This window comes from Myxine glutinosa, chromosome 1 (genome assembly GCF_964187855.1).
Source record: "Myxine glutinosa chromosome 1, kmMyxGlut1.1, whole genome shotgun sequence".
NCBI classification, from domain to species: Eukaryota; Metazoa; Chordata; class Myxini; order Myxiniformes; family Myxinidae; genus Myxine; species Myxine glutinosa.
In genome coordinates this window covers 316,276,086-316,294,164 of record NC_136261.1, presented here as the reverse complement: position 1 = coordinate 316,294,164, position 18,079 = coordinate 316,276,086, and the positions used below count along the sequence as shown (strand labels likewise).

Sequence of the window (18,079 nt, the reverse complement as noted above, 5' to 3'; positions counted from 1 at the left end):
CATCCTACAGCAAGATAATGACCCTAAACACACCTCCAGGCTATGTCAAAACTACCTTCGAGGAAAAGAACAAGACGGTAGGCTTCAAATCATGGAATGGCCAGCACAGTTTCCAGACTTAAACCCCATCCAGCTGGTTTGGGATGAACTGGACAGAAGGGTGAAAGCAAAGCAACCTACAAGTGCAACATTTTTGTGAGAACTTCTGCAACAGTGTTGGGAAGAACTTCCCGAACAATATTTGATTTCTATTGTAGAAAGAATGCCACGGGTGTGTTCGGCGGTTATATCTGCAAAAGGTGGCTACTTTGCAGAGTCAAAAATTTGAATTAAATTTTGTTAAACAAAACTATTCCATGATTTCTTTTTTATCTCCAATTGTTTATTTGTTCTATGCTTAATTTCAGAGTACATTGAGACATTAAACTGTAAATTTCAATAAAAACTGGAAAAATTGAGGTGTTCTAAAACTTTTGACCGGTAGTGTATACAGGTGGGATCACAGTGCCAAGTTCAACACAGGCCTCAATTTACTTTCCTCTATGAAAATATCTACTGATTTTTGGGGACAATTAACCCAAACACAAAGGAAAAAATGCTATGTAAAGGAAAATGTCATTGATATGGAAAATGTCACCGAAATGGGGGCAAAACAACACCACCACAAAAACATAAATCTACGGAACTGGTCAAAGAAGGTAGAGCTGCATTACCGCATGTGCTTCTTCACATCATCCTTAAGAATGGTAGACAGAAAAAAAAATTGAAGCAGGATTTATTTGTCCAGGTCACTATAGCCCAAAGACATTGTTCAAAATATATTGTGAAATCTTTCATATACACAAGTCAAAGCAGATGGGACTACCATTAACATTTCCTCCAAGGCGTACTCTGTGATGAAACACCAATATAGCTGTGCCTCCAAAGCACTAAAACCAAATGTTTTCAAACAAATCCCATCTCAAAAAAAATATGTCAAATTAAGACAAGACAACCCGAATGAAAATAATACACTGAAAAGAATAAAATTCTACCAGTTTTTGCTGCGCATATTGCAATCATTCTTTGTGAAAAAAAAATAAAAGGTTTTTGTTGGTGTGTGTGTGTGATGTGTGTGTATATATATATATATATATACACACACACACACACACACACACACACACACACACACACACACACACACACACACACACACACACACACACACACACACACACACACACACACACACACACACACACACACACACACAACAGTATCTCCAAGTAATTTTTGTTGTATAGTTTCACAATGGAACAGGACCCACACCGTTGAGCTCGATACAATCTAATAAGCTAGAATGACAGGATATTCATGGTGTGCTGGTCACACAAATAACAGAACATTAAGATATAAAAGTCAATTGAAGGGATGTATTTGGAAAAAAAAAAAATGTAACAGCAGAACACCATGATAACTGGCATACTAACAATTCATTCCAATAAAATTATTTTTACAAAAAAAATCTCAGAATTTCTTTTATTGGAGGGTCACTTAAGTGGATACCAAACTTTGTCTGTCGTATTTTACGTAGATGGCACATTGTTAGTCATTAAATTGCATTTTCTACAGCTCATTAAATATTAAAACACAACTTTTTCAATAATCTATGCACTTGCAAACACCAATCCGTTACTCTCTCAAAACTCAAAATACTATTTGATGACAATTAGTTCCAAAGGAAGCAACTGAAAAGCGATTTAAACAAACAGTATTGCTTCTAACGCAACATTCCTACACACCAAACCTGAACAAATTTCTTATGACAACTGAGGAGAATAGATGCAAATTCTAATTTACCAAAATGGTGGATCATTTAATTAAAAAACAAAAACAAACAAAAAAAACATCCATTGGTACACTCGAGACAAGCTCAAAGCCGCAAAATGTGGTAAACTTGCCAGAGTGCGCCTCATGTCAGAAGGACATCGCTGTGCTGTGTGTGGAAACTCGCCAGAGTGCACCTCGTATAGGAAGGACATCACTGTGCTGTCACAAATGTGGTATGGATGAAAAGTGGGCGGCCCGCAAGAAGGGGTGAGGGGAAAAACCGCATGAGTCCGACAGGCAGAGCCATGTGCTGCGGAACACTCAAAGGCCCAGAGATTTGCGTACGAGCTGGTGAGCGATTTTGTCAAACTGTGCACGGTCCTCCCGCCACATCTTTGAAGCATCCACATTGGCACCGCTTTCATCATTGGGTTCTGAAGGTACACGCAATATCCCAGTACAACAAAATAAATAAATAAAACAATCATGGTAGCGAAAAACTTGCACAACAGAAACAACTGTCAAATTACACAAATCTTGGGCCCATTCTCCAAAAGTTCAGTTCACATAAATCGTTAATTATCATCCAAACTATTATTATCATCTGTATATATTATATAATGCAGAGTGTGGCATCTGCCCGTGCGTTTGTACGTCTAACTGTCTCCCATTTCCGGCGGCCACTTCCCGCACTGCATTTGAAAAGCTCTGCAGGCAGGCAAAGCTTAACATTTAACCAGACGAGCATTGCAAACGAGATACATTTTCAGTGTATAAACACAACTTGGAATCGCCTGGGGTTCATATCTCGGCCCAGCTACAAACTGTCATCCTGGTGTTTCACAGACTGGGAAAATCAATGTGTTTGCGACCCTCTGATGGACGTTAAACTGGGCATCCCATCTGCTGACATAAATTGGTGGGGGGTTAAAGATCTTAACAGTGTCCTTAACGAAGAAAGGACAAGTTATGTGTGTGTCAGTGTGTGTGTCAGTGTGTGCGTGTATGTATGTGCATCTCCTCCATAACTACAAAACCATGAAACCACAAAATGTATCAGTGGACCACAAAATGTAAACTGTTCAGCCTGGCAGAGGATGCGCTCTACTGAACGCCGTTCAGGTTAAAAATTTGTTTTAACGGCTTTCAAAGTAATTTCTTTTTTCAAAATGTGCATAAATCAAGCACCAGCCAGCATGCTGACAACTGAGAGCAAGATCTTCTCCACACTCTGCACGGGGCTCCAGCGTTCAGCGCTGCTTTCGTATCCCATGGGGTCATCTCCAGGGGCATGCAAGATCGAGATGCACACTCTACCGTCTGGGTAAACTGCAAGACAAAAACATTCATAAATATTTCATACATTTAAAGGGGAACTGTGGTGAATTAAATTTCACCGACGCTGATAATTACAACAACATTGCAAAATCCACCAACATCATCGTTTTGTAACCCAGGGAAGTACAAAACACACATTTTAGTTTCCTTTAATATGCCAGGCCTGTGGTTGCACGGCATGTACAAGTCCTAACTTAGGACCAAAAATAAAAAGTCAATTGAAAGCGCCAAAAAATGACAATAAATGAAAATTGGGTCATAGGTTGGTAATTTCCTTTCTCTGTTGTTAAAAAGTACATTCCTAGGGCAGAGTCCTCTTCTCTTCTCAAGGATGTAAGATAAACAAATATATAGATAAACAAATTATATATACATACATATATATATATATAGTGTTGCGGATATGAGGATTGCATTTTTTTTGATTGTGTGTATTGTAGTGGTAAATTGTTGTGTAACATTGGTTGGATATGGCCCCTCCTGCCTCCAGAGTTGTGTAAAGGTAAAAAGGGCGTCCCGGTAGTTATTCCATGAAACACCACATTGCAGGACCCGATAAAACCCTTGTTCAGTAGCTTATATCTTATTATGTGTTTTAGAGTAAGGCCTTGTCTTCCATTAGAATAATACTCCATTGCACCGAATCAATTAAGAATAGCTCCCCTTCAATACTTCCATTTCCCAGCCAAACTCTCCATCTGCGGGTAAAGCAGTTCACAAGCGTGGGGTGCACGCCCTCTCATTTCGCTGCTATAGTGAATATGTGCTCCGTGCTCTGTTTGAACAGGAGGGGCGGGGTCGCCCGGGCGAGGCAAGCCCAGGGCGCGCCACGAAGGGCGGGGCTGTTCAGCCCCATGCCCAAATAAGGAAACAAGCCCGTGGCTCGCCACGAGGGGCGTGCCGTCGGCGCCATGCCCAAATAAGGAGACAAGCCCGTGGGATTACCATACAAGGTCACGAAACAGAGCACGGGGGAGGAGGGCAGTACCGAAACCGAAGAGGGCGTGTCAGACCCGTGCTGAAGGTTTGGAGAGAAGGGTGCGACGATCGCAGGGACAAGCTACACGAGGGATACGGCAGATGAGTCCAGGTGCGTAAGAGGGCGTGTCAGTCCCGCGCTGGAGAGAAGTGAGAGGAAGGGAATACGAGCTGAGCTGCGTGAAGAGGTACACGACAAAGAAAGGGTCCAAGAGAAAGCAGAGGAACTTTTACAAGCGACCCAAAGAGATACGGCAGATGAGTCCAGCCCCGTTTCAACCAGCCGCGTGAAGCCCTGACGGGGCAGCGAGTGACCCTGCCGGCGTGCGCTGTAAAGCCGAATACCAGGAGCTGCCGGCGTGCGCTGTAAAGCGGTTTACAAGGAGCTGCCGGCTCCCCGCTTCCCGCCCGGAGTGGACCTGCTCGCTGTGCCCTGTGATCCCACCTGCTCATCCTTTCCAGCCATTCCTGCCTGCAAGTTCCCCATTTGCGTACGTGAGTTTGTTTTGTTCGTGCTGTCCTGGGTAGTAACTAAGTCTGTATAAGCTAGTAATTTTCACTTTGTCACCTGCGTTTTCATGTCCGCTGTAAATAATCGTGACTGCTCTTTTTGCTTATGTGTGTAAATAATAATAAACCCCGTTACTCTTCTGTACGTCTTCTTCTTCTTCCTCTTTGCATTCGTCGTCTTAGTCTTTTCCCGATTGAATAGCGGTGGCGCGATACGGCCAACGTTTGGGTGAATCGGGTTTAGTCGGGGAACAACTGTTCGGTCGCGGAGCCTCCGCTCGGCAAACATACCATCCTTAACCGCGTACCGTAACTATATATATATATATATATATATATATATATATATATATATATATATATGTATATATATATATATATATATATATATATATATATATATATATATATGTATATATATATATATATATATATATATATATATATATATATATATATATATATATATATATATATATATATATAGTAACGGATTTGAGAATTCTGTATAATTGTTGTAAATGTCACCCTCCGTGTGAAAAGGTCAAAGGTCGTCCCCATTAGTTAATTCATCGCATACACCTAGCTAATCTTAGAGCCTCTAAATAGTTATTCCCTTATTATGTGTTCCAGTTTAAGGCTGTGTCTTCCATTAGTTGACACTCCATTGCACCGAATCAAATAAGGATAGCTCCCCTTCAATAATGACATTTCCCAGCCGAACTCTCCCTCTCTGGGTAAAGCAGCTTCACAAGCGTGGGGTGCGCGCCCTCTCATTTCGCTGCTATGGTGAATATGTGCTCCGTGCTCTGTTTGAACAGGAGGGGCCTGGCTGTTCGGCCCCATGCCCAAATAAGGAGACAAGCCCGTGGCATTGCCATATAAGGTCACGAAACAGAGCACGGGGGAGGGCTTCTTTTTTTTTCTTTTTTTTTTTTGTATACTGAATCGAGGCTCGTGAAAGAGCTAACATTTATTTCACAAACAAATCAACCAGACAAACAAAATATACAAAAAGAGGGAGCAGAAGACAAGATGGGGAGAGAAGGGGAAGCACACAACCAAAACATTTGAAAGCAGGGAGAAGTGTGGGAGGGAGAGGGCTTGGGGGCAGGAGGCATGGGAAGGGGAGGGGGGGGGGGGGGGGAGATGTACAAAACACAAGGGGACCGAAATTAGCGGGGGTAGAAAAGATCAAGGTTTTGGATGGGGGAGGATAAGAGATGGTGGTGAACAGCTGTTTTAAAGACCTGGAGGGTGGAGTGGGATTGAAGAGAGAGGGAGTTTGTTCCAGAGGCGGGAGAAAAGAGGAATGAAGGAGTGAAGGTGAGCAGAAAGTCTTGATTTTGGCAGTTTAACAATAAGAGGGTTGCAGGCAGATCTTGTGCGACCTGTAGGAATATTTGGGGGACAGAGCCCAGAGAGAGCTGGGGGGGGGGGGGGGGCAAGGCCAGAGAGGAGTCGGTAGAAGACGGAAAGACCACCAACCTGCCTGCGGTGAGTGAGTGAAAGGCCCTTGGAGTTAGCTTCATCGCGGGAGATTCCAATGATTCTGAACGCTTTGGTTTCAACAGCGTGAAGACGAGCTAGGTGTGAGGCAGGAGCACCAGCCCAGAGGGGAGAGCAGTATTCTATTGAGCTGTGGATGAAAGCCTTGTATGTGGTGAGGAGCTCAGGTGTGCCAAGGAAGGACTTTGCACGACGGAGGATGCCCAATCGGCGACTGGCTTTGGAGGCCAGATTTGAAATGTGGTTTTCCCAGGAAAGATCATGGCAGATAGTGAGACCCAAAAGCTTGAGTGACAGAACTTCTTGGAGGGGATTATTCAGAAAGTGGATGGGAGAGTTGTCCAGTCGGTCTTTTCGGAGAGACATCGTAAGAGTGTGAGATTTGTCAGGATTGAAAGACATGTTCCGCTTGTTTGCCCAGTCTGTGATTTTGTCCAGGTCTGCAGAGGGTGAGGAGGCTGCAGACTGCCGATCTGAGGGAAGAGGAATGGAGCGACAGAGAGTAGAGTCATCAGCAAAGAGATAGAGAGGCTCACGAGGCTAACGCCTTCCGCGCCAACCAATCACACGTTCCCTGTGACGTGGTTATAGCTTGTCTCACGCGATGTTGCTAGGCCAGCTGGTGGTGCGGCTGGCGGCGGCCATCCGGCGGTGCCCCGATCTGGCTTCCTGCCGGTCTTCTTCCAAGGTCATTGTAAGGGAAGGGGAATTATTTAATGTTCGCTAAGGGCCTATCTAAGTGTTTATATGAGTATGCATTGCCATACGGGACAACGGTTTGGCGACAGGGACGACGACGAACAAAGGAATCTTATCCATAATCCCTGCACTATTTAGCACGCCCTGCTCCCTCGAAGCGGGGACACCAACACAGCTTATCCCGACAAACCGGACTAACATAGAACTTATTACAGGGTAGATTCCCTATCACGACAGTCGAAGCACCTATACAGATCTACCTGGCTCTAGATATCAATCTACCCAAATTCATAACATTAGTTTAAATGAAGATCAAATATTGATGCGTCCACATATGTTAAAAAGATTTAAAAAATATTTCATGGGGGTGTACTTACTTTTTCCACATGCGAAATTTGCATTTATGTTTATTTAAATTATACAATGGACTACGAAATGTAGACGTTTCATGATATTTGTTATATTATATCTCCTTTATCTATCAATATTGTTGAAATGAAGATCAAATAGCTGTATGTTGAAATATGTTTAAAAAGTCAAAACTTTACATGGGGTGTACTTACTTTTTCACGTGACTAAGTCAAGAAGGTTTTGATCATTTTAATTCAATCAGAGCAAAGCTGTTTTTTACATCCTATGCACATTATCACACATACGCACTTCTGTGTTCTCAGAGCTCATTTTAGGGTTCTCCGAGCTCACTTCCTGGAATGGTGTGTGCGTGGCCGCCACTCAATGGGAACTGCACACTATAGTTCTAATATGTAACCCCATTGTCTTATCACACTAGCTGCATCAATTACTCTTACAACACTGGTCTGCTCAACACTACTAGAGGCATGTAGCACAAGGTGAAAACGACCGTTTCCGGTTAAGAGCTGCTGCTGCTACAATGAGTGCCAATAAACCGGTTAGACATCTCAATGAGCCTCATCTGTTGTCTCGATGCACCTCAGACGAGGGCAGAATGAAACAGATACTCTAAATTTAACAGGCTTGCACATTTTTAGGTGTGTGAGAGTGGTAGGTGAGGGATGAGGGAGGGGGTTTGTCCAATCATAATCCAGACAAGCACGCTTTCCAGAGGGTTGGTAAATATGCAGGTATGCTATGTATGGCTACAGCAAAAGGTCAGGTTCTATTTGGTCTGATATGAATACACACTACATTGCAGGCATTGAGAAAAACCGGATTGTGACTACCTCATTGAAAGAGAATGCTTGGAACACTTCAGAGCAAGATGATGAGATAGAAATTACTCCACAACTTATACACCAACTGTTTTCCCCACACCAAGAGCCAAACAGGTGGCAGATTGAAATCATAGTTCCAGACAGATGATGAGTTTTGGGTCATGTAATGGAGAGCAGTTTCCTGCCCAAGTGCAGCTGAGGTGAGCATTAGATACTATGGTTTTAACAAAAGGGCAGGGAACAACTAATTATCCCAGGACGGTAAGAGTGGGAGTTATCATTTCACTTTTGGAGAGCATGAGAACACCCAACCAATGTTGCAGACTTCCTCTCCGGGCGCAGTCAAAGTGTGGCCCTGAATAGAATTCTCTCATCTCCCCTTCCTGTTCAGGCTGGAGTTCCTCAATGCAGTGCTCGGGGCCCTGTGCTTTTTCTGGTCTTCATTAATGATCTCTCCGACTCCCTGGAAAATCCTCTCCATCTCTTTGCTGATGACCCCACTCTCTGTCACTCCATATCTCATCCCTCAGATCGGCAGTGTGCAGCCTCTCACTCTGCAGACCTGGATAAAATCGCAAGCTGGTCAAATAAGTGGAACATGTCTTACAATCCTGACAAGTCTCACACTCTCACTTTGTCTCGCTGAGAAGACCATATGGAAAACTCTCCCATCTACTTTCTGAACAATCCTCTCAAGGAAGTTCTGTCACTCAAGCTTTTGGGTCTCACCATCAACCATGATATTTCCTGGGAAAACCACATTTCCAAGCTGGCCTCCAAAGCCAGTCGCTGACTGGGCAACCACAGTCATGTGAAGTCCTTTCTGGGCACTTCTGAGCTCCTCACCACATACAAAGCTTTCATCCGCAGCTCAATGGAATACTGCTCTCTCCTCTGGGCTGGTGCTCCTGCCTCACACCGAGCTCGGCTTCACGCTGTTGAAACCAAATCTTTCAGAATCATTGGTATCTCCCACGCTGATTCTGAGGGTCGGTGTTTCGGTGTGTGTGTGTGTCTCTGTGTGTCTGTGTGTCTCTGTGTGTCTCTGTGTGTCTCTGTGTGTCTCTGTGTGTCTCTGTGTGTCTCTGTGTGTCTCTGTGTGTCTCTACGATTTGGGTGTGGCGTCATGGCGGCTGTGTGCGCTGAGCTGCGAGTACTGTGCTGTGTTATTTGTCTTTCATATCCCCCTTTCACTCCATTTGTGTCCTTGTACGTGTTTGTGAAGTTTTCCCCATGTTTACTTTCTTTGTTGAGACAGGAGAGAGAAAGAGAGCGCGCACGGTAGGTGATTTGCAGGCCTGTTCAGGACCTCCTGGTTTGGGCCTGCTCTTCCATTTGCCGTGTTTATACTGTTGCGAATATGGAATTTGGCCTCCATATCCGCTTGTAAATATTCCCCTATTTTCTCCAATACTCCCCAACTTTCCCCGATCCCCCATTGCATGTAAATAACAATCAGTAGAGCCGACCTTCCCCTTATTCCCCCATTAAATGTCGTGCCCAGGTCCACCGCACCACACGTAGACAACTTTCGGACATCTTCCTAGTTATTCTTATTCTATGTCAGTTAAGGCCTCGTCTCCATTAATTATGACTCTTCGTTGCACCAGAATGTGATTATATGGCATCAGTAGTGAGTTTAGGACCTTTCCCATACCTCCTTCCATCTTCTTCCCCAACAATTACAACAACAACAGAGGAGATGGCGGCGGAGCGGGGGAGGATGCGTCCTCACACCGGCTCGATTAGCTCCAGACCATGCGCTCCACGGGGTTACCACGAAGGGGCTCCTTGTCAGCTCCTCGTCAAGGGCGGAGCCTGGTAAACCCCCCGCACGCACCCAATGAGAAGCAACGTGCCGATTCCACGAGGCGGAGCTAACGAGCCGAGGGCGTGTCACTCCCCGCCGGATATACGCGGCCACGCGCCGGATGTAAAGAGAGATGCGCACCGAGCTTGGAGAAGGAAAGCCACCTGCGAGCGCTGAGTCAGATGCGCCCCCAGCTTGAGCAGACAAGACGCCATCCGAGCGCTGCGACCTCCCCGCATCTTTGGACCGGACCGGACCGTACTGTACCCTGCCCCGAGCCCAGGAGGACCTGGAGCCATCGATCCTGCCTTTCCTAGCCATCAAACCCCCGTGTGAGTCAGCCGTTGTCCCGTGTGTCTGTCGTCTGTCCGGGGTTAATATAAGAGTGTGTCTAAGTGCCTGTCTTCCTGTAATATACCTCTAGCCCCTGTAATCTAACCTTTTCCGTACGAATATACTTGAGAATCGAAACATTGGTGTCGTATTGTGTGATTGTAATCCAGCCGGGTGTCTTCTTTTTCTTATTGAGCCAGCGTGGCGCGGCTTCGTCAACGTCGAGTATAATCGGTAACTTGTGCAGACGTGGTCATACCAAAACCGCTCGGTAAACTAACATCTAAGCCACGTCTGTAACAATTGGTGTCGAGGAGTGAGATTCGGACCCGGGACTAAATTAGTTAGGCCCAAATTTTGGGAGGGAAAATCGGTTCGGAGCGCGTACTGCGCTCGACAAAATCGAGCCGGAGCGCGGTCCCGCGGTTACTGCGCTCGACGAAATTATAACGGCGAAATTTCGAATTTGTGTTACGAAACTCGAATTTTGAAAGTCGCGCCATGGCGGATCAAGACGGCTGGGGTCCGGTAGGGGAGAATGAAGCAGGGTCGGTCCAGGACCAAATTGAGGGACATGAGGGACATGAGGAGAGCGAAACAGCGAGGGTAGCAGGCACGCAAAATGGCGCCTCGCAAGAGCGCGCGGTAGCCGAGCCCGCTGTATCACCGGGCTTTAACATGCAGCCGATTGACATACAGGCCCTCATTGCGCAGCTACAGGCAGCTGTACAGATGAGTATGGGGAGCCAGATTGAGCGATTGGGTGAGCGGTTGGGGAACCGGATGGATGCTCAGAGTGAGCAAATGAGGGTTGATAGTGGGCGAATGGAGGGCCAAATGGGGGTAATGGGAAACCAAATGGGGGTAATGAGGGACGAAGCGAGGGGTACCGGTGAGAAGTTAGACAATAATTTTGAGGAGTTAGACAAGAAAATTGGGAAGTTAGACAATAATTTTGAGGAGTTAGACAAGAAAATTGGGAAGTTAGACAATAATTTTGAGGGGTTAGACAACGGGATAAAAGAAGTGAAAAATGGGTTAATGGGGGTAGAAAATAGAATGGCTGCCCAGGAGAATCAGATAGAGGGAGTGAAAAATGGGTTAGAGGGGTTAGAAAACAGTATGGAAGGCAAATTGAGGGACATGAGGGACCAAGCGGAAAGGGAAGTTAAACAAATGGAGCAGCAGATAGAGGGGGTCAGAATGGGGGTAGAAACCAAACTGGATGCTCACAGGGAGGAAATGGAGCAGATGAGGGTGGCATCTGGGCAGGAGATGCAAGTGATGGGAGAGGAGATCAGAAGAGGAGTGAGTGAGGAGGTCGGAGGAGTGCGCGAGGAGGTGAGGCACTGTAAGGAGCACATGGAGAAGGAGGTGAGAAAGGGGACTGTAAAGTTACAAGGGGGCATAGAGGACCTGACGCAGGAGGTGGAGCAGCTGACGGTGGGACAAACGGAGTTAGTGGAGCAGGTTCAAAGGAACACTGCGGTATTAGGAGGTTTAAAAGCGACACAAAACGACATAAAAAACGACTTGATAGCGACGAAGAGGGAATGTCAGATGGTACGTGAGGGACTGACAACGAGGTTGGACGAGGTGATAGAGGTAATGGAGACGAAGGACCGGCAGGTGAGGACGCACCTGGAAACGGTCAAGGTAGCCTTGGAGGACGAGCTTGAGGAGACGTACCGGGGAATAAAAGAGGTGAAGCACAAATTAGAAGAAGTGGAAGAAGGGATGAGTGAAATTAAGAAGCGACGGAGAGGGGATAAGAAAGAGATAAAAGAGGAGATAAAAGAATTGGTCCAAAGTCTGTGTTTGGATCGTGATGATGTGCTCATTAACCGGATGAGGGATTCGCAGGTGATGGAGGAGAAGCGAAGAGGAAGAGGACCCGGTGTAAGTGGTGACCAATATGGTCGTGCGTATGATGCGCCAGGGGATTTAAGGAGCTTGGGGGTCGAGATGGACCCGGGTGTTCGTGAGAGGCCGTTGGTGAAGTGTGCGACAGGTCTGGTGTGCGAAAGAGGAGGTGTGCGAGAAAGTCCGACTCTGGGGTGTGTGAGGAAAAAGTGCGTGCCAAGGAGTAGTGAGGGTGCTGGCGAGAGTGAGTCGGTCGTAGCGCGTGTGCGAGGGAGCACATGGAAGCGCGGTGTGGTAAGTGTTACAGAGGGTGTGACGGGAGAGTGTGCGCAGGAGTGTGCGCGAGAAAGGTGTGTGACGGACAGGTGCATGAGGAAAGAGTGCGCTGTCAGAAGTAAGGAAGAGTGTCCACCTGTGGTGAGTGTTACAGAGGGTGTAACGGGAGAGTGTGCGCGAGAAAGGGGTGTGACCGACAGGTGCATGAGGAAAGAGTGCGCTGTCAGAAGTAAGGAAGAGTGTCCACCTGTGGTGAGTGTTACAGAGGGTGTAACGGGAGAGTGTGCGCGAGAAAGGTGTGTGACGGACAGGTGCATGGGGAAAGAGTGCGCTGTCAAGAGTAAGGGTGAGTGCGCTGTCAGGAATGGAGGTGAAAGTAGTGAGAGTGACATGGAGCGTGAGTTAGTTGTGACAGGTGAGCGAGGATGTACACCTGGGATGGAAGGATGCACACCTGGAATTGGTGGTGAGGCACGTGGTTGGGTGTGCGAATGAGGGCACACCTGTGATTGTCACAGAGGAGGTGACCGAGGAGGGGGTGCGAAGCGGTGTATTGGTGAGGTGTGCGAGCAACGAATGTGTGCCAAAGTGTTCGGTGGTCAGGTGTGTGACCAAGGCTGTGAGTGGAATGGGTGTGCCTGGGTGTGTAAGGAAAGGTACGAGGAGCATGAGCACGGCTGGATGTGTGAGCAAGGAACGGGCTTCGGGGTGTAAGCATGCAGGTGAAGCATCGACATTAAACGGGTTAGAGGTTAGAGCGACTTTTAGCCGAAGCAGGCCCTCGGTGCGTGCCGGGCCTCGCTTTGAACGGCCGCGTCCAGGCTCCACTAGGCGGAGCTGGCAGCCCGATAGAAAGGGTCGTCATGGCGACCACTTTTTGGTGAGACGTGCCGGCAGGTCGAGAGCGGGGCATTGGATGGCTCCGTGCCGAGGTGGTGCGTGGGATCTCGGCACGGGTAAGCCCCCGTCCCTGCACCGAGTGCCGGACGCATCCAGCCGCTGGCACAAAACAACCAGCAGCCATTGCTTGGCTTTACGAAGCCGGGCTTTGGACAGGGATTGGCGCACCGAGAGGTATTAGTGAGTCGACTGGGTGATGAGGTTAGTGTTTTGGACCCAAAATTAGAGAAAAACAAAATTTGATGATTGGCAAAGGATTGGCAGTAGTGATTGGCAGATGATGGGCAGTGATTGGCCAAATTTTTGATTTGTTGAAATTTGATGTGCAAAATTGGTAGTAAGAGACCCCCGATGTGGTGGGATGGCAAATCCACCATCCTTCCCATGTAGGGGGGCAAAGGAGCAATAGTTTATGGGGTGTATGGCAGTGAAAACTAGCCCGGGTGGGTTAGGATATTGTGTGTAGGGATCTAGAAGATGACCTTAGGTAACGTTAAGGTTAGTTAGTGACTGATACCTGTAGTGGGGACGCAGGTAGATTAGTGTGGATTATAATGACGAGGGAGCGCAATAGTTTAAAGGGACGACTGGGAAGCGCAAGTTTCAGAAGGGAGTAGTTAGCTGAGATGATGCCGTGTTTGTGAGAATTGAACAGGTGTGATTGCACAGGTGTGCAACTGGACAGGTGTGTGGAGCAGTGTATGAGTAGTGAGTGTGTGGATCAGCGCGAATGCGCTTGGGGAGAGAAGGGTGCCGGTGGCACCAGGTGTGAGAGCACAGGTGTGCAGGTACAGGTGTGTGGAGAGAGTTGGAGTAAGTGGTACGGAGTGGTGTGCATGGTGCGAAGGTGTGGATGGGGGAAGAGTGGACCCCCATCACGGATACCCGGGGCGGGTAGTGCAAGTGTTAGGTAGAGGGTGCAGGTAAATTGTGGTTGGATATTGGCATTTGTGGTGCGGTTGCAGAATGGTGTTGTGAATGGGTGCATTAGTGTTGTGGAAATGGCTGGGCGTGTAGCCTGTTAGTGTGTGTAGTTGGTTGGGCACTCCACCACTGTGAGGATGTCGGCCAGGTGAGGCCGCAGGTGGGCTCTGGGAGCCGGTAGAGTTGTGGATGGGGCCCGAGGATCCGGAGGATGGACCCGGGTAGCCCAGTGCCAGAGAGGGCACCGAGTGGGGAGAGTGCCAGAGGGCCTTCCCCAGGTAGTTAGGTTAGGGTAAGGAGCAGGTAAGCTCGGAGGCAACCGCAGTGGTGGAGGTGTGCAGGTGGGTAGACCCACTGGGAGAGGTACACGCCACAGCCCAGAAATTGTGCGAGGGCACCGGGAGATGAATCGGGGGAGTGAGACCCCAAATTGAAGCGCACCACAGTTTGGCCAATGGGAATTGGTTTTTAGAACCCATAGTGTAAGGGGGCCAATGGTTTGGCCGGAGAAAGACCCCGGGTAGTGTAAAGTTGTTAAAGTCATTTAGGAAATAGTTAGGATTGAAGAACCTGTCGCACCATACGCAGCCACTTACCTGTGGTGATGATGATGACTCCACACCTGTGTTTTCTTTGTTTTGTTGCAGGAGATGAATCGCTGTGTGGATTTGTGAGACGCATCACGACGTGGATGAGACATTGGAGTGATTCCATCTCTCCCTCCCTAGGAGGGACTGATGATGAATTGGTGATGGCAAATTATGATGTTGAGTTGGAGATGGCAAATTTTGATGAGAGTTGAAAATGGCAAATTTGATTGGTTAGGAGGGAGAGAAGACGAATTTGGTATATGGGAGGAACGGGGAAGACAGTAGGGATGTTTGTTGATTTGTAAAGTAGATGTTTATGGGTAGTGTTGTGTTGTGTGGATACAGTAAGGGGTAAGGGAGGGGCCATGTAGGTTACCTGGTGGGGGGGGGGCGTACGATAGGAACGTACCTGTCTCACCTGGTTCCCATGTGCCCCCAGTGTGCATCACCTTACATTGCGTGCACTTTTGCGCCCTTACCACCTTACTCACTTGTCTGCTTCTTTTGTCTCCCACCTCTGAGGATCTGGCTTTGGGGTAGAGAGAGAGGAAAGAGAGGTGCTGGCTGCGCAGTTGTGGGCCTGCACTTTCGCTGTTTGCTGCCGGGATCGATACACCATATGGACCGCAATGTTTGTGGCCACCCACAATGGACCGCAGTTCGTTTGCGGCCAAGCACCACCCGGGGATGGACCTATGGGTCAACGTGGCACCTATGCCATACAGGTGAACCACTTTTAGTTGACACCAAGTGCACCACAAGAAGAGCAAGAGACACCTGCAGGGTTAGGGGTTGTCGAATTTATTTTTATTCCAATGAACAATGGTGACTGCACCAATTGGTGGTGGGGTGGTGCTGTTGATGCTCGGGAAGGGTGCTCTGCACGTTATTAAAGGCCGTCGGCCACAGAGCACTCGTGGGTTGGTGTATCGATGTTGGCAAGCGCGCTCTCTCTCTATGCATAACATCTGCATGTGTTCCTCCAAAAACAGGTCCTGGATCGTAGTGTAAATAGCAGCGTAGTCTTGTAAATAATGCTCCCTACCGGCTGTATGTTTAGTTTGAGAATTCTTTCCGGATTCGGTTATCCTGTGGGTGTGTTTCTGTGAGGAGAAGGGTGCAACGTCGCAGGGGGACATATTTACTCATTTGTGAATATCTGTAAAACTGTCGCACTCAGGGTAGAGTTAATAGTAGAGGGAACTACATTGCGTGCCACACTAAAGTAGGTAAAAATTTATCGGGTCGGGACGCCCCGAGGGTAGAGAAGGGTGCAATGTTGCGAATATGGAATTTGGCCTCCATATCCGCTTGTAAATATTCCCCTATTTTCTCCAATACTCCCCAACTTTCCCCGATCCCCCATTCCCTAGTCCCATTGCATGTAAATAACAATCAGTAGAGCCGACCTTCCCCTTATTCCCCCATTAAATGTCGTGCCCAGGTCCACCGCACCACACGTAGACAACTTTCGGACATCTTCCTAGTTATTCTTATTCTATGTCAGTTAAGGCCTCGTCTCCATTAATTATGACTCTTCGTTGCACCAGAATGTGATTATATGGCATCAGTAGTGAGTTTAGGACCTTTCCCATACCTCCTTCCATCTTCTTCCCCAACAATTACAACAACAACAGAGGAGATGGCGGCGGAGCGGGGGAGGATGCGTCCTCACACCGGCTCGATTAGCTCCAGACCATGCGCTCCACGGGGTTACCACGAAGGGGCTCCTTGTCAGCTCCTCGTCAAGGGCGGAGCCTGGTAAACCCCCCGCACGCACCCAATGAGAAGCAACGTGCCGATTCCACGAGGCGGAGCTAACGAGCCGAGGGCGTGTCACTCCCCGCCGGATATACGCGGCCACGCGCCGGATGTAAAGAGAGATGCGCACCGAGCTTGGAGAAGGAAAGCCACCTGCGAGCGCTGAGTCAGATGCGCCCCCAGCTTGAGCAGACAAGACGCCATCCGAGCGCTGCGACCTCCCCGCATCTTTGGACCGGACCGGACCGTACTGTACCCTGCCCCGAGCCCAGGAGGACCTGGAGCCATCGATCCTGCCTTTCCTAGCCATCAAACCCCCGTGTGAGTCAGCCGTTGTCCCGTGTGTCTGTCGTCTGTCCGGGGTTAATATAAGAGTGTGTCTAAGTGCCTGTCTTCCTGTAATATACCTCTAGCCCCTGTAATCTAACCTTTTCCGTACGAATATACTTGAGAATCGAAACATTGGTGTCGTATTGTGTGATTGTAATCCAGCCGGGTGTCTTCTTTTTCTTATTGAGCCAGCGTGGCGCGGCTTCGTCAACGTCGAGTATAATCGGTAACTTGTGCAGACGTGGTCATACCAAAACCGCTCGGTAAACTAACATCTAAGCCACGTCTGTAACAATACGTTTAGCCTTTTCTTGGCTAAATACTTCATCCATATTATTACTTTTCCTTTTCCTCCACTTGCTAGTTTTGCTTGTGGCAGGTTTGTTTTGATTTTTCAATTTACTTCATTTGTTAATTTTACACAATGGCAAACGTACGTTTGCACAATAGTGTGTACGAGGCACTTACTCCAAAGAACGGGGTCATAGTTTGTCCGCCGGACAGAGTTAGTGTTGACGACGTTATAATGGGTTTCGGAGAACAAATTGGGCTCGAAAACATTCGCGCAGTGTCGAAAATGAATCAACGTGTCATGCTCTTCCTGTCCGAAGAGCGATACGTTACTCAGACAGTCGAAACTGGCTTGTCTGTCGCGCCGGATATCTTTCTTACTGTGTGTCCTTTGGACACACCTGCCATTAAAATTATTATTTCGAATTTACCACCTTTCTTTAAAAGCGAGTAGATTACCTATGCTTTAAACTGTTTTGGGACGGTCGTGTCAAGGATCTCAATGATCCCCTTACGTTTGCGTTCTTCTGGCGCTTCAGTTAGACAAATCATGTCTTTCCGACGTCACTGTTATATTGTTTTAAAGAATAATGCACAATCGCTTAGTGCTGCTGTGACTTTGAAGCACAAAGATCGCAGCTACCAAATTTACATCGCTACTGAGGCAATGACATGCTTTATTTGTGGCGAGCACGGACATTTAAAGAATGCTTGTCCGAATCCAAACATTCCCGGTGGTGAATCTCAACGTGTGGAACCTAACCGGGAATCTCAACACCTGGAGCCCAAACCAAGCACCAGTGGTACATATAGAGCCGTGGAGCCCAAGCCAAGCACTAGTGGTACATCTAGAGCCGCGGAGCCCAAGCCAGGCACGAGTGGCACATCTAGAGCGGAGGAGTGTACAGACACCTCCCATAATCAGCCCCGTGGTGCGAGTGCAGAACTAAAGGGACATCAAG

General features: G+C 47.7%; 1 protein-coding gene across 1 annotated transcript in view; it reads right to left on the bottom strand.

Annotated features, from left to right (window-relative positions):
• Positions 1-758: 758 nt before the first annotated feature.
• UBE2G2 (ubiquitin conjugating enzyme E2 G2) overlaps positions 759-18,079 on the bottom strand; it is a 41,572-nt gene continuing 24,251 nt past the window's right edge. Inside the window, exons 5-6 of the mRNA XM_068096276.2 lie at positions 3,001-3,141; positions 759-2,246 (exon numbers count right to left, since the gene is read on the bottom strand). Coding sequence (XP_067952377.1) covers positions 2,134-2,246; positions 3,001-3,141 — 254 coding nt within the window. The 3' untranslated portion in view covers positions 759-2,133. The remainder of the gene's footprint in view (positions 2,247-3,000; positions 3,142-18,079) is intronic.